At 38.3% G+C, this 24,055-nt stretch overlaps 1 protein-coding gene across 3 annotated transcripts in view; it reads left to right on the top strand.

Annotated features, from left to right (window-relative positions):
* The first annotated feature begins 3,152 nt into the window (after positions 1 to 3,152).
* The window catches only part of LOC145985217 (uncharacterized), an 86,883-nt gene continuing 65,980 nt past the window's right edge, over positions 3,153 to 24,055 (top strand). For all 3 annotated transcript variants that reach the window (XM_083118968.1, XM_083118967.1, XM_083118966.1), the window contains exons 1-2: positions 3,153 to 3,242; positions 22,047 to 22,535. In XM_083118968.1, the coding sequence (XP_082975094.1) occupies positions 3,194 to 3,242; positions 22,047 to 22,535 (538 nt within the window). In that variant the 5' untranslated portion in view covers positions 3,153 to 3,193. The remainder of the gene's footprint in view (positions 3,243 to 22,046; positions 22,536 to 24,055) is intronic.

Below are 24,055 nucleotides of genomic sequence, written 5' to 3'. Positions count from 1 at the left end.
AGGTTCACGTTAGAACAAAGAATTCATATGTATGACACTTACGTGAAAACAGACTCGTGTCGAGACATGTGTAGGCAATTTGTACAGAAATTCCCAGGCGTTTCACCTCCACATAGAGATACGGTTAGACATCTTGTCCTTAAATTACGAGAAACTTGATCGTTAAATTTTAAAACACCTAAGCAAAAACGATTGATTCTAACCGAAGCAAAACTCGATGAAATTGGTGCAGCGTTAGAACGTTCTGCAAACAAACCTCTACGCCGTGTTTCACAGGAGATGGGCGTGTCAAAATCATCAGCACATACAGCCACTAAGCTACTAAAATTAAAACCGTACTCTTATAACACAGGTTAGTGATCGTTTTGCAATATTTATATAAATGTCTGCATATGTCCATAAAAATAAGCGGGCATTACAGGCCGCAAATGTCGGCATCTCCGTCAGCGCCGCCCGCCACGCTTTATCCCGATCTCTCGGCTGAAGATCGAAATGAACGCACGGTATATTAAGGAAGACATTTAAAGGAAAAAATAGTTGTTACAAAAATAAAGAACCAGGGCGGTCCCAGGGGTTAAAGAAAGTACCGGGGCGGCGCTCTAGCACCACTACACCCCTGGATCCGAACCACTACGAGCTTCCACCGGGTATCGAACACGGGACCCCTTGATTAAGGCAACGCTATCACTGCTCCTTCGGAGAGGCCCTTTCTTGACAAAAGTTAAGGTTACGATACGTAATGATTTGACCGGCACAGTCCGGCTTCTAGAGTCGTGTCCCGGTCGTTCCGTCGATATTATTATTTAAAAGCAGTATTTGTTCCGTTTTATAAAAGTCTAGGAGTGAGCTTGAAAACCAAGTATAAATTTGAAACATTTCCTGCGCTGTTACATTTCGTGCTAAAAAAAAAGTTGCATTATTTTGTGGGTGTTCCGTTGTTCGTAATGCAGTGCATAAGCATGGCCAAGAAGCGAACATGCAGTTTCAATATGGATTTGCAACAATAATGTAAATTAATGCGTCTTGAAACAAACTCCAAACACATTTCTCGCTTTGTGTCAGATTTTTCGGGGAGTTTTATGAACGGCAGGTAAAGTATAAAGCTGTTCTCATTCACTTCTCCACAAATAATCGAATAATAAATAATTCGGACATTTCTCAACTTCAGTATAGCGCAAACAGAAAATGCTGGTCACAAGGGTTATGTTATACCGGGATTATAATTCTATTGACAACAGTTTGGTTTGGTTTGAGATGGTGTTTTAAGTCCACTTTGTGCACATTAAGGCTAATCGGGACTGGACCTACAGTTTAAAGTGGAATCCGAACCACTATGTGCTTCCACCGGGTATCGAACCCGGGACCCCTTGATTACAAGGCGACGACGCTACCACTGCGCCATCGGGAGGCCCATATTGACAACAGTAGATCATATTTAATTTTATTGTATGTATCATTTATGAGGTTCTTACTTTAATAGATAATAATAATAATAATACGTAACAATACATTAATGATAACAATAACTTTATAATTACTAATAAGACATAACAAAATTTTCAGAGGGGTTAGCAACGCTGCTCGGGCATGCTGAAATGTCGTCTGCTCCACCCCGCCATTTTGAAAGAACAGAGTTGAAGAAAAGTAGCTTAGGGAAAGGGAGTTGGGAAAGTTGAGTAGCAAAAGTTGAGCCGCAAGTGCATCCACTGTGATAGCTTACCAACAGTTGCAGAACTGTTGTGTCGAGTAGATACGGCTCATGTTATTCCTATCAAATCCGGAAGTGCAGTCCCCACCCGCGCCAAGGAAGCACAGAAATGTAAACATGCGATGAATTTTCCCATGGTAGATGTTCGACTCTCCCTTTGCATACCCACACGCACATACACACACGCGCACACACACACGCACACACACACACAAATGACTATTTGGATGTCCGCGAAAATATTTGGAAAAATCTAACTTGGATTAAAGGAGGTTCAGAACCAATCCTTTTGTTGGCAAAACGACGTTCCACCACAGAAAAATATTCTGCACAATCCTTAACACTTCTTAGGGCCGATTTTTTCATTTCAATATCCTGTTAATCTTTCTGTTAACTAACTGCCAGTTGGATATAACAGCCAGTCATAGGGCCGGTTTTTCAATGTCCAGTTATTATTTCTCTTAACTATCTGCCAATATAACATTTTTATGAATCATATCTTGTTTAGTCGGACTGAGGTGTGCGGGACAGAATTTTTTGGGTCGGGACGGGTTCGTGACGGGAAATGCTCAAAATTTCCAGAAGCTATGGAAATCTCGAATTCTACACGTCATTTTCTCCTTAAGTGATTGTTTTTGCATTTCTGGTACAAAAACTAATAATTTCCAGTAAGTTCCAGACATTTACAATGCAGAAAACGGCGAGAATTAACTACTTTTTGAAATGACCATATCACATAAAATTAAGGGTGTGCGGGATCGTGAAAAGTCGGGACCGCGATCGGGAAAGAAATTTGGCCGAGTCTGCTGCCACGCACGCTCCTGCCACGTAATTCATCTGCTAAGAGAATGCTGGGACATAATCTTAATTTTTTTGTGTGAAAGTAATCGCTACAACTTCACAGTATGTGTTACAGACGTAATTGCATACATAGCATGATGAAATAACGATAAGACAAAGACAGAGTCTACTGCCACGCGCATCTTTTTTGAGGTTCCAGTAGAAAAAGAACGTGGCAGCAAACACTGCCAAGAAATTTCCCGTCCCGATCCCGACTTTTCGGGATCCCGAGCAGTCGGGAAATGCCGAATGAATGGTCATTTTAAAAAGTCGTATATTCTCGACCTTATTATATATAATTCTTAACCAGATTGCTGAGGTTAAGGCATCAAATTCCGCAATGAATTTTTACATGGAGACATCACAGTGGTTCTGCTACCTTCTGCAAATATGCTGTATAAAGAAAAACTGCCGGAGTAATATTCATCTATATAATTATATGATTTACATATATATGTTATTAAAACAAAAATAAATTACTTAATATATAAGATACATTATTATTTATTAAATTACATATGAAGGAATTAATTTGTTAATTTCATATTACGAAGGGAAAAATTGATCGGAAAAGGGAAATTTTGTCCTTTGGCTACAAGTACCAGTGTGCCAGTTCCTGCCAAAGTCTGGAAAAGGGAAGCAAATATGGCGAGTGTGAAAAGTAATGAGGAAGTGATGGAAGAAGATACTACAGGTAAATCTATGTCATCCTGTCGAAAATTATATATGTTTGTTTTTGGGGTGGACAATGCTCCTTAAAACGTTGCACAAGGAATAATATTTTCATGATTACATGTACAAAGTAGAAGAATCCAACTCCTGAGTACCGGATGTTTATCTGTTTGTTTATTGGGATTGAAGGAGAAGTTCTGCTAAACAGACGAAGTTGTAATTTATTATAATGTCGTTATATAAATGTGAGTCTGCCTTTGTGGAAAACAAAGCCCTCTCTTGCACTAATGTATTGTGTTTATTTTACGGTCGAAATGAAACCACGTATATTAGGACAAGATCGTACCAATATCAATATGTTTATTCATCATGAAGCATTAGAATAATGCAATAGATGTAGTCATTGGTACTAATATAAAACATAATACAAGAATAGTATAAACATACAAATAAGACATAATACAAGAATAATATAAACATACAAATATAAGACATAATACAAGAATAATATAAACATACAAATATAAGACAAAACAAGAATAGTATAAACATAGAAATATAAGTCATGATACAAGAATACCATATATATATCTAAATATAAAACACTCTACCAGAATAGCTTAAACAAGCCTACATAAATAATAAATATATAGGGTGAGTATAAGGAGGACAGGACAATTTAAATCCTCTATTGAGTAGACCTTTTCTCTTAGCCAGTCCTATAGCACCCTTCTAAATTTTTCAAGAGGTGCACAGTGAGCTGTCCCTGGCAGCTGGTTGAAGAGTTGGTACTAGTTTACTATACTTCGGACAGATTTCTTCATTTCTACAGAAGAAACTATTTACTGTAATAAGTTCCTCTAGTATTGTCTAACATCTGGAAGGTGTTTTGTGTGATGTGGGAATGTTTCATAGCGGAAATTCAACCATTGACGCATAGCCCCACGAACTATTTCTGGTAAGTTTAGGTTAGGTAGGGTCACAATAGGTTACAATAGTTAAAAATTGGTTTCGAAAAAAATATGCGTAGCCCCACACACCATTCTCGCATAGCCCCACACACCATTCTCGCTTAGCCCCACGAACCATTGACACATAGCCCCACAAACCATTTGCGGAAACGTACGTTCTTCAGTTACAAAAACACTTTTTTTTAAAAAAAAAAATTGATCAAGAAAACGTGAATACACGTTAAAAAATGATCCTCGAAGCAGATAGGTAAGTTCAAATGTCAAAAATTGACTAAACTCAGAAGTTATAAGTGTCCGAAGGATAGTAAACATTTACCGCAGCGAAATATGTATAGGCATGGAACAGTCATTATTTTATATTGCTTGAAAAGAGGTTTGCATGAAACAGATTGGTTGACAATTCCAGCCATATTTTTTACTGCTTTTTTCTGCCAAATGAATACATTGCCAGCATTTGATGAGTTACCCCATAATAAAACCCCATATGTTAAATGGGTATGAAAAAATGCATAATAAAATTGTACCAATAAATTTTCACTTACGCAGGATCTAAGTTTATGTAATAAGAAGATGGCTCTGGCCAGTTTGCAGCATAATTTGTTTGTTCACACATCTCACGATAATTTTGATTCTAGATATAGACCAGAAGCTTTACTGTCTTCTACTTCTTTGTCCAGTCCTTCAAGTATGCATTTATTATTACCAATTGTGAGGAAAGTAGTATCGTCTGCATACAAAACTGTTTTATGGGGTATGAAGCTGGGTAGATCATTTACATAAATGTTAAAAAGGAAAGGACCAAGAACAGAACCTTGGGGAACTCCGCTTTCAATATTTAGGAGATCTGATTGTTTACTGTTTATACTGACCCTCTGCAGTCTATTTGATAGATACGATTTTATGAGAGAGAGTTCAGCTTCTAGGATACCATAAGAGCGTACCTTTTTTATTAGCATTTGGTGTGAAACTGAATCAAAAGCCTTACTTAAGTCAATAAGCGTTGCACTCATGGAAAGTTTAGATTCAAAAGCATCCAGTACTGTTGCGACAATGCTTTCATTTTCTTTTGTGGTAGATGAATGATCTCTAAAACCATACTGAGCATTTGTGAATAAATTATTATTTGAAAAATACTTATCTAGCTGATTTTGTATTCAGTGTTCTATAATTTTTGATAGAATAGGCACAAGTGATATTGGACGGTAATTACTTGGATTGGACTTATCTCCCTTTTTATGTATTGGAACAACTGAGACTTTGAGACATGTAGGAAAACACCCACTGTCAAACATCCAATTAATAAGAGTAGTAATTGGGTACTGCATAAGATCAATAATTCTTTTTATAACAAAGTTTGATAAACCATAGAAATCCTCAGATTTTAATTTTTGTGTTGCTTTAATAATATCCATTGGTTTAACTTCATACCATCTGAATCTAGGAAGATTACTACTATTGTCATGTGATATTGGTGCACCACTTACATCACCGTGAATACAATGTTTAGCAGCATTGATCTTTGTGGGATCACTGTTACCAGACTTGACAAAGAAGTAATTAAATTCGTCTTTGGTAATTTGAGATATTCTCATTTGGTTTGTACTTCACTTTGCCTAGCTCAGTTTTAATAATATCCCAAGCTGCCTTACATTTATTATTGGAATTATTAATGAAGTGATCGTTTGCGGTAAGTTTGGCTTCTTTTATTTTTGACTTGTAAATGCTCTTAATTTTCAGATATCTAGCCTTATCCACGTTATTACTTTTATATCCATAGTAATACATCATAAGCTGTGTTTTTAATTGAGGAGTGTACCATTCACCTATGTGCTTTGTTTTCGTTTTGCCTTAATTGTTTTTTTTTCTTAAGGACTCTGGGGCAGCAGTCATTGTATATTTTGGAAATAGTGTTGATAAAATTGTCGAAAGCTTTGTCCACATTTGCATAAGAAGTAATTAAGTAAAACCAATCAATTTCTTTTAGTTCATTTCTCAGTGTATTCAATCTGTCATTAATTAACCTAGTAGACTTGATCTGGGTATGTGCATTGTTCAGAGGCCTATCCGTATTTACTTTCAACCACAGGCCTTTATGATCTGATAAGTAAAATGTATTAAATATCACAATTTCATAACTAGATTTATCTAAATTCGTTAAAATGTTGTCTAAACATGAGTCTAGTCTTGTTGGTTTATCATTTGCACAACAATAGTCGAGTGATCTTAGCATATTCAGAAGGTATAATTGCTTAGGGCTGACATGTCGGATATCAATATTAATGTCTCCAAGAATTATTATTTTGTGTTTACTAAATTCTTTATCAATGTGTGAGATAAGGTTTTGTAAGTGCTCAATAAAAAAATCTATACTGCTTTCGGGTGCTCAATAAATGGAGATGACAATTATTCTTAAATATGGTAATAGAACCTCAGCAACTTCGAAACACCATTCTACACAAAAGAGACTGACATCTAAAGCTGAGAAACTAATATCTAAATTTTCATTGATATATAATGATACCCCTCCATGAATCATGCTCGATCTACAGTAACCAGTCATAAGCCTAAAACCTGGTGGTACATACATTTGTAATTCTTCATCCCGTAGCCAGTGTTCATTAATACTTAAAATGCTGCTTTTTTACTTCCCCAATTATTATTTCTAACTCATCTTACTTATTTCTAAGAGATCTTATGTTTAGGTGAAGTAACATAATAGAAGTACTATTGCATTGTGGTATAGATAACGTGCTTTGTGTAAATGGTAGTGATGACTGAAACACATTTACACAGTTTCTATTTTGACAAATAGGCACATTGATATCAGGTGTACAATGATCCACCTGACCTATATTGTACATCACAGTTTCAGTGTGATCAGGTGGAGTTATGAGTTTCCCTGTTCATTTGAGGATTTCCAAATTAATTTAATGGGGTTTGAATTTTGAAATGACATAAAATTATCCCTGATAACTACACTTATTATATCAGCTACCTTTGCTTTCCCTAATTGATTTAGATGCATACCATGCTTCGTAAAACCACTCCTATCTAATTTACTTATATCTACCATGTGTACATTTTGATATTTTTTGCATAGGATATTTATCTTCTTGTTTGTCACTTGTATGCATTTGTTTACACATGATTCCAGAATTAGGTCATGTCTTGTTGGCAAGTTCATTACAATCACTTTACTACTTTTTAGATTTGTTAGATTCATATCTAGTGTATCAATCAAATCTTGGCTTTCGTTGCACGCCACATTATTTGTACCAGCTATCAGTACCACACAGTTGTCACTATTATCTTCAATATGCACATCACCCAAAATATGTTGAATTTTGACACCCGGTTTGATAAGGCTACTTACAGACACCTCACTAAGATTGTGTTTTATTCTTTCGGCCATCCATCTTCCATGACTATCGCCATATGTTGGATCGAGAAATAAAAGACTCGCTGCTAATATCCTTTTGACTATATTTGCAAGAACATGTACACAACACAGTAAAAAACATGACAACCTTCATACTTTTTCTGCCCGGGATGACAGTAGTATAACACAGCATAGAACAAACAAAGTACTGCACAGGCTATTGCCCAGAATACAGAGTAAACAATATTGCCAGGTGCAAACTCACATAATATCTAACACCATATATTAGGTCTTGTCAGTGCTTGTTTTGACTTTTATTTACATTATTAGTGTTTTCTCTAATCTTAATGTTCCTGTCTGGGACACTTTTCACAAGGAAATTGTCTATATCAGGGTCTTGAAGTATCGAGTATCTATTTTGAACTGAAATTGTTGAATTCTTGCAGTTACTTACTCTCTTTGGATTTCTTACCACTTCAGACCGCTGGATGGTCATTTCTTCTTTTTCAACGATTTCAAGTCTGTTCTTCAAAATTTGATTTTCTTTCTTCAGTTCTTCAACATCAGTTTGAAGTAAATTCACAATACTAAGTAGTGTTGCACGTTCATCATCGTCTGTATCCACTGTAGTGTTTCCTCCCTTTATCACATACTCCGGACAGAACCATTCATCATTATTGTCTATTTCCTTTTCATTGATTACATCTCCACATTTAAAATGTATCCACTTGTCACATGAGTCGCACAGAACACCATTTCTTACACTTTGAACATTTACTCTTATATGTTATCCTTATTTTAGTTGCCTCTGTAATAGGATCGTCATTATCACTCGGCGCCATCTTGGGTGTCCTACCCTTGCATATAGCCATTATAAAATTACTCTTAAATAAACGATTGGTGGACAATCACTAAGATGCAAATACTTTAAAAAAATATAACAGATGGGACAGCCAAGAATTCTAATCACACTGTAAGGTGTACCCAAAAACAAGTATATCGAAAGAAGTGGTGTCTGCGGTGGCTCAGTCGGTAACGCGTCTGGCTATCATGCTAAAGGTCCCGGGTTCGATCCCCGGCCGGTTCAAATCCGGGAACTTTTCTAACGGAAGCGGCCCCGGTGCCCACACAGCATTGAATGACATGGCTACCTGGGGGAAACCTTGAAGGTAAAGGTGGTCAGGGGCATGGTGCTGATCACATCACCCCCTATACACCTTCATGGCATGGTGCTAGGGGGAACAATTTACCTTTTTACCTTTATATCGAAAGAAGTTCATGAAGTTTCAAAAGTTAATTGACGTATTCCAATAGTTCGATCTATCAGAAAGCTGGTTCCATACTTATGTTTTAGATATTAGTTGTTTTATGCTAGCATACACTTATAGGAGTAGGTAGCCTTAAAATAACTTTATATCCCCAAATGAGGGGTGACTGGGAGTGGGGGTGAAGGGAAGGAGCAGTTCATTTGGAGATTTTAGGGGTAGCAGAAAGCCTTCCACTGGGGTCTAGTATCCTTTTCCAAGTGCGTGGGATTTTATTTGCATCAATTACGCAGAGCATGTGTCCGCAGCAACAGTTTGCTGATTTTCTTTCAGTGGTCAGCATACTTTTGAATTGCTTATCCAGTATTTCAAAGAATTTTTAAAAGAATATATGACATTTGTTGAGCTTATAGATCACGCACCCCTGTAAAACAATTTCACACAGTTTCCGTATAACTAATAATTAATAGGCCTCATTATAGGCATATGTCTGAATATTCTAATATTTATTCACTATGCCCGTAATATTATATCCCAAAAGACATGTTAAACCAGTCTGTCGTCTACTATCTTTAAGCATGATGACTAATTTTTCTCAAATACAATGCGAGACCTATCCTTAAAGTATCTTGCAGCTATAAAAATTGCAACTCAAAAGCTTTATCATAAATACAAGGTTTGCGATTTTACCACCACTCCTCTCCTAAGCCATGAAATTTTATTTCAAAACTTTTACTGCAAAATTGCAGACCAATGAAATCTCTAAAATGACTCAGTTTAATTCCTTTTCTTCCGACAATGTAAAGCAAAGCATGGAGCCTGCAACATGTGAAAAATCAGTTTTTCATCCACCATCTTGAAACACAATGTCTTATTTTGCTCGCAAGTTTTCTTGCTGCAGAAATAAGTTTACGTAAATGATTCTATTTTTACAACAGTTATCATGGCCACTAAATACAGAGCATTCCGTGACATTTGCTACGAGACTCTGCAGCAAGCGGCCCGGCATCAGTGCTTGTCTTTCCCGTTGAACAGGTCCGTCACTAGAGTCGGCTATTAAAATTACAGTTTTCATATTGTGTACTAACCTTGACTACAGAAGGTGTTGAAAATGAAGTCCCTCTGCTGCAACACATTCCTGGCATCTATGAAGGAAATTGGCATTTACACTTGCAAGTTCGTCTACTGTAATTCTCCCGATTTCTTGTACAATAGGCCTACTCTCTTTTAACTCACGGATGGTGTGTGGATTGTCTTTGTATATTTTATTTTTTAGATTTCCCCATCTTTCTTTCCACTTTTATTCAGAACTGACCCTGTTACTCTAAACTTTTTTATGAGGTTTAATATAGTGGTCCTATGTGGAACGGGAACACCAGGAAATTTCATTGCAAAACGTCGTCGTACTTCTCCACAATTCCTCTTTCCGAAGTAACACTCGACAAGATAAATCCTTTGTTGTAATGTATACTTTTGTGGTGCCGTATTAAGCCACAATCTTCAACACACAGACACGACACAACACAACTTCCAAGGGAGGATTATACTGGCGTCAGTCTGAAATGTAAACAGAAAGAGAACGAAGGCAGGGAGAGCAATTAAAACAGACTGTAGCGTGCGACTGTCACGGACCCTGTTCACCGGGAAAGACAAGCGCTGACACCGGGCTGCTTACCACCGAGTCTCGTAGCAAATGTCAGGGAATGCTCTGTAGATGGATGACTTATCGCTCTCTGCCCATCCATTCTAAATCATGCATCATATTTTGATAATTTTATTGTAAAATTATAGTACAGGGTAAGTCAAAATGTTGGACCCGATATCAGACATTTATTCTGTGAAATATAATAAACAAATGTTATTGTGAGACATGTGCTAAGAAAGGTAAATTGTCGAAGTTTTTTTCAAACAAATCACAAGTGTTCTATGTGAGCACCTCGCGTAACACGGTACACATCAAGCCGATAGTCTATCTCCTGCCAAACCTTGAGTAGCATGTTGCGGTCAATATCAGCAATGGCTGCTGTGATGCGGGCACGCAGGTCATCCAATGTTGGTGGAAGTGGTGGTACGTAAACATGATCCTTGACAAAACCCCACATGAAGAAATCACATGGGGTCAAGTTGGGGGAACGAGGAGAGGTCGATCCTCCGGAGATGCACGGCCTATTGAACGTTGTTCCATTGCCCCATTGAGATGGTCCCGAAAGCTGCCATGGTAATGCGCAAGGGCACCATCCAATTGGATAATGAAATCTGTGCTATCCTCTGCAAGCTGTGGAAGGACGCATAGTTGCAGCATATCAAGGAAAACAAGTCCTGGCACAGTACGTTCAACGCATAGTTGCAGCATATCAAGGAAAATAAGTCCTGTCACAGTACATTCGTGGAAGAAAAAGGGGCCATAAATCTTTTCATGGGAAATGGCACAAAAGGCATTCACTTTGGGAGAATCACGTTCGTGTTCCACAAAGTCATGGGTGTTAGCAGTTCCCCAAATCCTTACCTTGTGTCTATTCACTTTCCCTGAAAGATGAAAAGTTGCTTCATCACTGTAAATTAACCTCTCAGAGAACCCATCCATTTCCATTAATGCGAGGAAATCATCACAGAAGGACACACGCAAAGCATAATCAGTGTCTTTTAAGGCTTGAACTAGTTGCAAGCGGTAGGGTTCCATTTGTAAATGTTTCTGCAGAATCCGCCAGGCAGTGTTCTGTGGATGTTGAAGTTCTCTCGCTGCCTGGTAGGTGGACTTCTGTGGGCACGAAACATGTGCACACTCGTTCCACTGTCTCTTCCCCAGTCGACCGACGGCCAGTTGATTTTCGTTTACAGATGCAGCCCGAATCTCTGAAATATTCATACCACTTACGAATAGCCTTCCCTGTAGGTGTTTCTCTCCGATATTTGGTAAGGAAATGCTGTTGCACACTAATCACAGACTTGTTCACATGATAATCAAGCACACAGAAAGAAAGATCTCTGTTCTCCAGTCAATGCCAATTTCCTGCTCGCTGCTGACTCCTAGCGGTAGAAAGTGGAAACACTGCATGGAAACTAAACTTTGAAAGTAACCTTTCGAAGCACATGTCTCACAATAACATATGTTTATTAGATTTCACAGAATAAATTTCTGTAATCTGGTCCATCATTTTGACTTACCCTGTATAATGCTCCTGTCAAATTATAGTATAATGCTCTTGTAAGTTTCATGCACAAAGGTCAAAACTATATATACTATACTCATTGTAAGTTTAATGACAAAACTACTTTCTAGATTACCTATACATGTTAATTGTAAATATATATGTTGTTGTCAGAGAGCAATCTCTGAATTTTGTCACAGATCTGATTTTTTGCAAAATTGCAAAGGTGTCTGCCATTTTTGGCTGAAGTTTACTGTATATTGCCACAGCCAAGCTTCAATTTAGAGTACATGACACCTTAATACATGTGTTATTATACAGGGTGGCTCAATAAGTCACTTAACACCCCCAGTACAACGCCACTGCGGCATGGAACGTGAAAATGGCGATGACCAATCGTTATCAGGCCAAGGGGGAACCACATTGACGTCACCCGCATGGTCGCCAGCCATCTTGATGCCTGCCATCTTGAATTCAACTTCAGAAATTGAAATGGGAATGGGGTCGTGCGACATATCAAAATGGGCTAGAATTTCACCAGGAAAACAACTGTGACATTTGTTTACACCTAACTTTAAATTTAAAGGCGATTTCCACATGGGAGAGTGACACGTCCTTTCCTTATTGCTTAAATGTTTATTGTTCAAATAATCGTTAGTATGTGATTATGTGGTATTTATTGTTAGACCAATCACTGAAAATGTCCGGATATTGACTTACCGGTATGTACATATCTTGTAGTATTTGTTGGCATGGGAATTACGATTGTGTTTTGTCTTTACATAAAAGTTTAAAAGAGTGATGATGTGAATTGATCGTGTCAAGAGTAGCATATTTCCTTTTTCACTGATCTGAACGAAAATGCCACTAACACGTGAGGAACGGATTGCCATCATATTGATGTCAGGGGAGAGAAGTACGCGTGACATTGCCGCAGACTTCAATAACCGCAATCCTGCAAGGCAACTGGTGTCACATGTGGTCGTCAGCCAGTTGCTGGCAAAGTTTCAAGATACTGGATCTGTGGATGACAAGCCGCGACATGGACGTCCGAAAACAGCCACGGATGAGGGTACTGCTGTAGCGGTGTTGGCATCATTTGCATTTGACTGGCGCTGGAAAGCGGTGTCAGCAGGGGTTCAATTCAAAGGATTGTACGTGACCACCACTGGCATCCGTATAAGATACAGCTGCAGCAGCACCTTAGTGAGGACGATCCAGACAGGCGTTTTGCAGTTTTGTGAGTGGGCTATAGCACAACTGCAACGTGACCCTGCCGTCGGTAGCAAGATTCTGTTCAGTGATGAGGCTAATTTTTATGTGTCGGGAGAGGTGAATAAGCAAAATCTGCGGTACTGGTCACCCGAAAATCCACATTGGACAGATCCCAGCAAGGTGACGGGAGGCGGGAAGCTAATAGTGTGGTGTGGTACTTGGGGTTCCCGACTTGTTGGTCCATTTTTCATTGAGGGCAACTTAAATGCAGAGGGCTACTTGCTTCTGCTACGGGAGCAGATCTTACCATCCTTACTGTCCGAGGATGGGAGCTATCCTGAATGGTTCCAGCAAGATGGTGCTCCACCGCACTATAGGATGATAGTCCGTCAGTACCTGGATCATCAATTCCCTCACCACTGGATTGGTCGCCGAGGGACTGTGGAATGGCCTGCACGCTCACCTGATTTGACACCATTGGACTTTTACCTCTGGGGACACCTGAAAGCCATGGTGTATGCTACGAAAATCAGGGATCTGGCCCACTTGCGCACACGCATTGTGGATGCCTGTACTGCAATAACTCCTGAGGTTCTTCAGAATGTGGTAAGGTCATGGGAGAGACGATTACACGTGCGTGTTGCGCAAGAGGGACATCATATTGAGCATGTGTTATAACTGTGTGGTATTGTTAACTCTGCAACAATTAAAGTTAGGTGAAAAGAAATGTCAGAGTTGTTTTCCTGGTGGAATTCTAGCCCATTTTGATATGTCGCACGACCCCCTTCCCATTTAAATTTCTGAAGTTGAATTCAAGATGGCGGACATCAAGATGGCTGGCGACCATGCGGGTGACGTCAATGTGGTTCCCCCTTGGCCTGATAACGATTGGTCATCGCCATTTTCACGTCCCATGCCGCAGTGGCCTTGTACTGGGGGTGTTAAGTGACTTATTGAGCCATAACTTTGTGGTATAGTTAACTCTGCAACAATGAAAGTTAGGTGAAAAGAAATGTCACAGTTGTTTTCCTGGTGAAATTCTAGCCCATTTTGATATGTCACACGACCCCATTCCCATTTAAATTTCTGAAGTTGAATTCAAGATGGCGGGCATCAAGATGGCTGGCGACCATGCGGTGACGTCAATGTGGTTCCCCCTTGGCCTGATAACGATTGGTCATCGCCATTTTCACGTCCCATGCTGCAGTGGCCTTGTACTGGGGGTGTTAAGTGACTTATTGAGCCACCCTGTATATTAACTTTTAGCCACCTGATGGTCGAAATTTCTACCGCCACATGTGTATTCTTAACGCTGGATGATTGATATTTCGACCAGCACAATTGACGTGCCATTTCTTGAAAACTATACACTATATTTCAGTTCTGTCTTTTTTTAATTGTAGTAAACCTATGAAGGTATGTTATAATTGAATTACAAAACAATATATCCATTGTTACTAGTATTAACAAGCGAAGTTTGAAAAAGTCCTTTGTTTCCCTTCATTACCACCATATTATTATGGGATAGAAATCTAAAAGTGTCTATAACTTCAAAACTACTGCATATTTTAGAAAAAATTAAATTCTACAAGCAAGAATGAATAAGCAACGTCTGACAAGGATTCAGGGAAATGCAGGGGCAAGGACCCAATTGTCAAAAGTTCCCTTTGACCACGTGTTAGCACACTGCAGCACTTAACGTGCGATTTCTTGAAAACTGTACACTATATTTCAGTTCTGTCTTTTTTGTTCATTAGTTTACACCTAAGGGTATAAAATACTTTAATTACAAAATTACATCCATTGTTACTGTTATTAAGAAGCGCCATTCGGAAAAGCATATGTTTCCCTTATGTTACTAACGCTGTAACTCCTCAACTGCTGCCAGATGCCTGCATGATACCCGGAAGAAACCCACAATAATATGCAACATGCATATCAAGCCAGGTGCGCAAATGAGCTTCCCCGAACAAGAATTCACAGGCCTCTATGCCTGCCAGTTTTTTCTCTTTACCCATGTACTAAGAAGTCACATGAGACTCGATGTAGTTCCTGCAGTCAGACGCGAGTAGCACGGTCAATGTTGCAAACTGCCATTACATTTCACTACGCATAGAGACATTTGAATTTATACTAGTCGTATGGGCCTTGAGGTTGTATAACTGCTTGATTTTGTAACTTATCAAATTGGTTTCATTATTATGTCAAACCGACTACCACATATTTTTCAAATTTGTTTTGAAGGTCTTTAAATAGGTTTGTGTTTTGGTCATTTTATGTCACTTTTCTGATCTTCTCTCAGTTTCATATTTACGTCTTTTGTTGAAATGTGTAAATAGCATTGCCATCTATTTGCACCTGTCTGAAGATACAAGTTAACAATTATATTTCACATCGTGTTACTATCAATGTTGTCTGTAGAACTAGATAACTCGCAACAATGTGAGCGATCGACAATTTGTTGAAATAGATGGCAATTTGCAAAAACCTTTTGTAATGTAAATTATGATTTCATGTGCTATTTTATGGAGCTTTACTGTTCAGCATGACATGATATCATAAATGTAATGGTTGAAAAAGTACTACATTACACGTATATTGAGTATAAAATTCCCTTCAGAATGTAATTTACAAGAATAAAGGAAACTATCTTTGTGCCGTACAGGGGATAATAACATTAAGCAAGTCACGAACAGTACCAGTTTTCAAAAAGGAAAGGGGTTAGGGGATTTCTTGAGCCACTAATTCGGATATTGAATTGGCAAAATTACACCCGAGAGAAAATTTGTAGCAACAGTTTTCATTCCAAGTTCTTCGAAAAATAGTTGAATTGCTTTGATTGATTTGGTATTTTAACTTCACTTATGCACAGTAAGGCTAATTGTGACTGGACCTACAGTTTAAAGTGGGATCTGAACCATTATGTGCCTCCATCGGGTATCAAACCCAAGACTCCTTGATTACAAGGCGACGACGCTACCACTGTGCCATAGGAAGCTCCCCTTCCCCCAAGAAGAAAAAAATGTGTGTAGAGCAGCCACCAGTCACACAATGTTCCAAAATATTTATGATAGCACTTTTTGCAAAACTTGGTTTGTACTCATTTACAGGTGTCAGCTGTGGCAGCGATTGAGGGGGGGGGGAGTGAGAGTGGGCAGTGCCCAACTCACTTTTTGCAACTTTTGCCCCCACACCATGTTAACCGTATGTACCAAGGGAAATTAAACTGTCCTTGCCCCCCTAGTTTTGGAACCCAATCTCAGCCACTGGGTGTGAGTGATATAAATGCTTTCTACCATGGAACAAATCTCTGCAAATTGAAATTAATAAATGTGATGAACATTTCAAGTGCTCCTTGAACAGTTTAGAATCTACTAGTTGGAAACATTGACTGCATGACTCGTGTATCTGGAGACGGCGAGAAACCGGAATGAGCTTTCACTGCAGATAAATGAGCTGGGTCTTGCAAGGCCTGCCAGTTACCCGTGGGCTTTTGATGCTTGACAGGTCAATCTCCAGGCTTACAGTTTTTCTTACTCGCCAGCCGGGCGGGCCTTTTAACCGAATCTTGCCGATGGCAGCGCTCTGACTGCTGCTTCTATTTAAACATTTTAAATTCTAAATGTAAGAATGAGTAAAAAGGTACATTTTAAGTAACATCTGGCAATTAACCCTTAGTCCCCCGCCGCAACGAAAAAAGTATGTCCCTTGTAGCCGCTGTTGCACATATATTCAACTAACAGCTTTAGATACAATTATCGAGGGTTTGCCACACTTATATTTGTATATTGAGGTTGAAACACTGACAGTTCGTTCGGAACATGTTTTGCAATCGTGTTTACAAAAATTCCAAATCCCCCCCTTCTTTCTCGGAATATGTCACCTTTTTGGGCTCACGTGTTCGCTGGTCAGTTGACAGACACAATGAATGCTTGGTATTTACGATGCTGTTTTCCTCCAAGCTTCCAACGCTGTGATTTAGTACTGATAAGGCACACATTCTTCTTTGTGTTTAGACCTGGTGATCCAGCTGAAGTTGGGGGGGGGGGGCAAGGAGAGAGGGGATATGATGAGGTTTGGCGGTGTCAGCTTTCTGTCGCCTCTATGTTAGAAATGCAATGAAGCTTGACGATAGCCAGAGGCGCCAGAAGCGTGAGAGTATCCATAAGTAGACAAAAAACAAACGATTGCAAAGGCTTCCTTCCCTCCTCTGTTAGGAAAAACAGTTCGTATGATATAACAGTTCATCGATTTCCCTAACGCACAATCGTTTCCTTCGGGACATATTTTCACAAGGACATATTTCCACAAAGAGCCGAGTCAACAGGGAAGAAATAGATTGACAGTAGCTACACAAGATGCAAGTGCGAATGAAAAAAAGCAAAAGTTCGGGTTTTCTCTCCAAAGTAGCTGGAGAAGAGGGGGCAAACTCCACATTTTTATGATTTTTCATTGAAATTCGGGGATGCAGCCCCCTCACGTAACCCCCCCCCCCCCCATGGTTGGGGCATCCAAATTTTACATGGTTGCATGCACTAATGTTCTACCTGCAAAACAAAAGTTATCCGAAGTAGATTGGTCCCATAGTGTCAGAGTTATAACAATTTTATGAATAATATGCAAATTGGCTAAAATTCACTAGAGTTTTACGTCTTGCCTTATTATTCAAATTGTATTGCACCTACGAACATGAATCAAGTTTTATTCTGTTGCGGAAGGTCCATTCTTTAAAAAAAAAATCGAAAGTTCCGGTTTTCTCCCCAAAGTAGCTGGAGAAGAGGGGGCAAACTCCACATTTTCATGCTTTTTTATTGAAATTCGGGAGATGCAGCCCCTGCCCCTAAGCCCCCTGCGGTTGGGGCATCCAAATTTTACTTTGTTGCATACACTGATGTTCTACCTGCAAAACAAAAGTTATCCGAAGTAGATTGGTCCCATAGTGTCAGTTATATAACAATTTTATGAATAATATGCAAATTGGCTAAAATTCGCTAGAGTTTTACGTTTTGCCTTATTATTCAAATTGTATTGCACCCACGAACATGAATCAAGTTTCATTCTGTTGCGGAAGGTCCATTCTTTGAAGAAGAAGAAAAAAAAAAAAAGCAAAAGTTCTGGTTTTCTCCCCAAAGTAGCTGGAGAAGAGGGGGCAAACTCCACATGTTTATGTTTTTCATTGAAATTCGGGGGATGCAGCCCCCGCCCGTAACACCCCCCCTTCCCCCACGGTTGGGGCATCCAAATTTTACATGGTTGCATGCACCGATGTATTACCTGCAAAACAAAAGTTATCCGAAGTAGATTGGTCCCATAGTGCCAGAGTTATTATGATTTTTCTCCATTATGTATACAAATTCAAATTTCGCGCTCAAAGCCTCGGCGACACTGGGCTTACTTTTGTCAGACCGTGCGGCGTACTGAAGGTTAAGGGTCCAGGGGGAAGCAGAGGCAAAGGCCCAAAGCCTAAATTTTCCGTAATTAAGCAAAATTTTCCAACCCCTTAATTTCCATCTTTTTTCAAAGTTGCGTTACATGCATTACACATCCTCATAGAGTGGCGTTTTGTCGTGCTTCCCTCAAAATTTTGTCCATCCAGTATCCGTAATGCCGACGCTAGAAGCGAAATTCCAGACATTATCAAGAAGCTGGCAACACTGCCACTTTATATATTATTATATATTTTTTTAGTCAAGAAGTGTCAGTCTGTTTTCAACAAAACTTTGCACAGTTGGAGAAATGTACCACCGCTACATACTACATTTTTCGTACACTTCGGTTTATTGAGGGGGCACAGGGGCATGCCTAATGTGCATTTTTATTTTTATATTCAACTTTCTTCTTCCTTTGACACTAATTATTGAGAGGCACAATGCATAAATTTTACCTCCAATAAAAGCCCTGTCTTTAGCAAAGAAAACAATCAATTTTATCTGTCTATGTCAATTCTAGAGTTATGATTTTTGTTGTACTTCAGGGCAAGTTTGAGAAGTCCACTCTTGAAATGACTCCGGAGTAAATGAAAATACAGGCACGCGAGAGGTCCTGCGGATAAAGGATACCTATTGAGCTATCTTGTATTATGCAATCAGAGAGAATTCCCCCTTCAATTCTCACTACTTTGTTTCTCAGTAAAATATGAAGTAGTTTGAAACCATCAGTAACAATAACATTACTGACATCCTGAAGAAGCAAAATTAGGTTTTATCTTTTTATGCAGATTTTCAATAAGTACACTTCTCCAAATATTACGTGACCACCCTGAATTATTTCTAAATCTTTAACCTTTTGATGCCCAAGACCTTTTTCACAAGTAAGCCTCTGGGTACCGAGCCGATTTTGAGCAAAATGCAGAGTTTCAATTAAATAAGTTTAGATCGGAAGCTAATTGCCCTAGAGAGATGAGTGATATACCGTTGTACGCGGAATGAACCAGAGATTCAGACTATATGAAATTTTTGCAAATTTGGCGTATATGTGGCGAGGGGGAGGGGGCTAACTCTCAAAATTCCAAAATTTCGGGAAAAAAAATTGTGTTCCCCCACCCTCCCCTCAAGCAAAAAGTACATGACAGTGTCGACATGCATATGGAAATGATCGCTAACATGTAAGGAACACAAAAATATTTGCATTATTATCATATGACCAATGTAACTTGAGTTATACCCCCAAAAGGAATTGTCGGCATGCCACTGATTCAAGCTTCAAAATGCAGCGGTACCTTGAAATAACTAGCTCAGAGACTATTTGCCCTGGAGATATGAACGATATACCGTTGTACGCAGAATGAATCACAGATTCAGACGATATATAATTTATTCACATTTGGCGCACATATGGAGGGTGAAAGGGGGTTAATCCCCTGTTTTTTTTAAAAAAAAAGGGTTTCTCCCCCTGCCCCCACCGAAAAAAAGGATATGAAAAGTTCATTATGCACATAGAAATTATCGCTCGCATGTAACAGAAAAATATTTGCATCATTGCCGTATGACCAATGTAACAACAGAACAACAAAACCGGTCTTCCTTTGTCGGCAAAAATTTGACGTTGAAAAGAGCTGCAAAAGAGAAGTACCTTTTCCCACCTTTCCCCCTCCATTTCCATGAAGACAAAAAAAAAGCAAAAAACAAATTCTGTTAAATACATGTGTTAGGAACAATATAAAAAAATAGAATCGATATTCTAGCCAAAAATAGAAAAGTTATAACGTAAAAACTACGACCTTGACACAGCGTCTCAATCGAGATGCTTGGTACCCCAAGGGTTACTTTTGGGTATCTCGTTCGAGATGCTTGGGCACCAAAAGGTTAATGTGGCAACGTATCTCTTGAGCACCAGCAGGGAGTAGCCAACTTTACTATGGGTCCCTTTACTAGACGCAAGTCGCAGTGATGAAAGATTTATATTCTTGCTTGTAACATGAAGTTGGAAATATATATATATATATATCCAACACATTAATAGAGAACAATTGTGAACTTGGAAGCACTTCACTGGTCCACCTGGAGGATATCGCTGTCAAGTTTGAGCACAAAGAGGCATAATTATGAATAGTTTAGGTAAAATATATTTAACAATACCTTGCAAAGTACTGTGCAATTGGTGAAAATTAATAATTTTCAGTGAAATTGTGATCGTCACAGAGCAAAGTTGTAGTTTGTGCAATCATCAATATGATTCAAGATGTTTGCTACCAGAAATGTTGTGGAGTAGTTGGTAAAATGCTCGCGTGAGAGCTCTTTTTCCCAAGGAATTAAGGGTCTCTGGTTCAAATTCACATATTTTCCATTCCCTACATTCTATTTTCTGCTGGAATGCCTTGTCAACTATCATGTGAATGGTTCTATCCACTGACAGACATTGGAGACAGCACACACCCTTTTTGTACAAATGTTACTAATGTTTAAAGTCTCGGTTGCATGACTTTTTGAATAGTCTGCAGAAGAAATGGCAAATTTGTGTCTCCTGGCTGCCACATCATGTAAAATTATTTAGCTAGTTCCAAAACATGACAAAACCCTTAACTGACACTACAAGTGAAATAGGTTAGCCGTAATTGGTAAAAAGCCAAAATTTCCAGTTTTTTTATTGTTTTTTTTTAAGCAGACCTTTTTGCAACTCTATTTCTCATCTATCTTAATCTTCGATCATTTGATCCATGAATGTGAAACATTTATCAATGTTAGGTAATTGGATGAATATCAGTTTCATTCTTTGGCCAAGCAATTTGTATTACTTTTTTTGTGTGTCTCTGTCTGTCACTTATCTGTCTCTCTAGCTCAATTGCAATGAAAAGAACAGTGGACAGAAGAAATGCATGATAGAACAACCACAAAGCATATTTCATTCTGACTTCTAACTCGACATCTGGTTTCAAAGCAACAATCAATATTAGTAGTGTCAGACATTGAGTTGTGATGTATCAGTATTTTTGAGAAGTTATGTTAACTAAAATGTTTTACCTTCCATGACTGAAATTCCATTAATTATATTTTCTCTCCTTTGCTATTGAATTAAGTTTACAGGGAGCATTAAGCACATAGCTGCTATTTTCTTGAGTAATCACCCTTATACATTAGTTGATAAATGGCACTTTAAGGTCAAATTCCAGTCTATCCTGATTGGCTCATTCCATTAATTATATTTTCTTTCCTTTGCTATTGAATCAAGTTTACAGGGAGCATTAAGCACATAGCTGCTATTTTCTTGTGTAAGCACCCTTATACATTAGTTGATAAATGGCACTTTAAGGTCAAATTCCAGTCTATCCTGCTTGGCTCAGTCCTTTATATAACATTCATATTTGCTTTCTGCTATTGGCTCTCATGTTAAGACCTCCTTTGTATCTAGTTACAGAAGGTGTTCGTACGCGGTCCAGGCAAGCAGCTGGTGGACAGAAATCAGCCACAGCGAAACCAGGTTCTAGGAGAGTTACCCGATCAGCAAAAAGTGCTGATTCAGAATCTGAGAACAGATCTGGTGAAAACAAGATGGAAATTGAAGAGGGAGACATAAGCATTCCAAAAGAGGAGAGTGCAGAGGACGGGAATCTGCAAAATGGATCAAATGATGAAATCCAAGATGAAGCTTTGGATAAAATTTCTCCTGAGGACTCTGATAAGAAACCTGCCATCATAGGCGATGAAAATAATCTTCTAAAGAAAGATGAAGATGATGATGAGGATGCAGGAAATATTGAGGAAGAAAAACAGGCTGATGAGCACAAGGTGGAAGAAGCAGAGGATGAATGTGTGAAAGAGAAAGCACCATCAGTAGACGGTTCAGATTATAAAGAGATGATTGTCTTGGATGAGGTAGTTGAATCAGATGATGAATCTGGTAAGTGCACATTCTTTGAAATCGTTTGAAGTAGACATCCTGACACATTCAACCTTGATGTGACCCTGAAAATAAAATGTATAACTACATCAGTGTCCGAAATTAGCAATCCCAATTAACATCTACCTGAATCTACCTACTCACCACTTGCTGCTACAGCCTTGGGTGAGACGTATTTATTTTCTGACTTCATTCCTTCACTCATAATCTTTAGGTCTTCTACATTGTCTTTCCATATTAATCTTTGACTGTCTCTTGTTGATGAATAGATTTTTATTTTCAATGTTTTAGACAATTGCAGTTTCATCCAAACTTTCATATAAGCCATTGTAAACTCGTAAATTTTAAAATCTACCATAGTATTCTTTTTAACTCTTTATTTTGGCATAAGCTGCACACTTGGTTAATTGTGTCTATTATGTAATATAAGGTAATTCCATGTGTAATCACCCAAGTGAAAGTCAAAAAGTTGCTTCATAGTCAAGGATTTGGTTCCAATTTTTTTTTACTGATAGATACTTGGTCCAATATAACAAATATGTAATATTAGACTTGCCCAACAAATATGTTGGAAGTTAAAAACTTTTGAAAATTTGAAGATTTTCAGAAATTGGGTGGACGAACGAACACACCAAATGACACAAAATATGCTATATCTCCTAAACTATGTGGAATATTGTGATGAATTAGGTATTGTAGGAAAGGAGAAAGACAGTCCTAAGAGAACTGTGTTACCATTCTTACCTGCTCAGAAAGTAGAAAAATCCTTAAAGTAATATGTTGAGTTGAAAAAAATACTCCACTTCCGATCTTACACTCCTTTCATTCCTAATAGCTACTAATGGACTTACTCTGCCCTTTGCATGATGTAATTAGTAAATTCAATAATTTTAATTGCTTGATAGGTCATTTAAAGTAAATATTTATTAGTAACCAATAACTTAAATTTACCTTTTTTGCCCAGATTTCCCGTTATCCATGGAATATCAATCTTGATTTTTTTTTTACAAGTGCTGTAAATATCAAATTTCTATTAGGTTTGCCACCAGAGATACAGGGGCTCAAATTTTGAAAATAATGAAAGACTAACATTTCCCAAGAGCTATAACTAAAAGAGGAAACCAGTAGCAGCACTCAAATATTTATTGCCAAAACTTTAAATGTATGTGTTTCCTCTAAAAAAATTATAGCTCTGATGTGACATTACTTCCCTTCTAAAGAAAATCCTAAAGTTTGATTTTTCTTCAAAATTGAATACATATCAGTTTTGGCCGTAAATTTCAGCCATTTGCATTTTAGATTGTTAAAAAAAGATATGACATAAAATAAAGCTTAAGATGTACTGAAAAATCTACCACAGTTTGCTATCGTTTTCCTTAGCTGTGTTATCATAATTATTACAACTGTCTGCAAATTCCGAAGTTTATTCAAGGTCTCACAATATGTCACAGCATTTACTGTGTCACACCTCCCACCTATCCCAAAACACCATGCACATGATTTTTCAGGCTGAAATGGTT

This window comes from Lepisma saccharinum, chromosome 3 (genome assembly GCF_977018435.1).
Source record: "Lepisma saccharinum chromosome 3, izLepSacc3.1, whole genome shotgun sequence".
NCBI classification, from domain to species: Eukaryota; Metazoa; Arthropoda; class Insecta; order Zygentoma; family Lepismatidae; genus Lepisma; species Lepisma saccharinum.
Note: the sequence above shows the minus strand (reverse complement) of the source record. Positions and strands in the feature narration are given on the sequence as shown.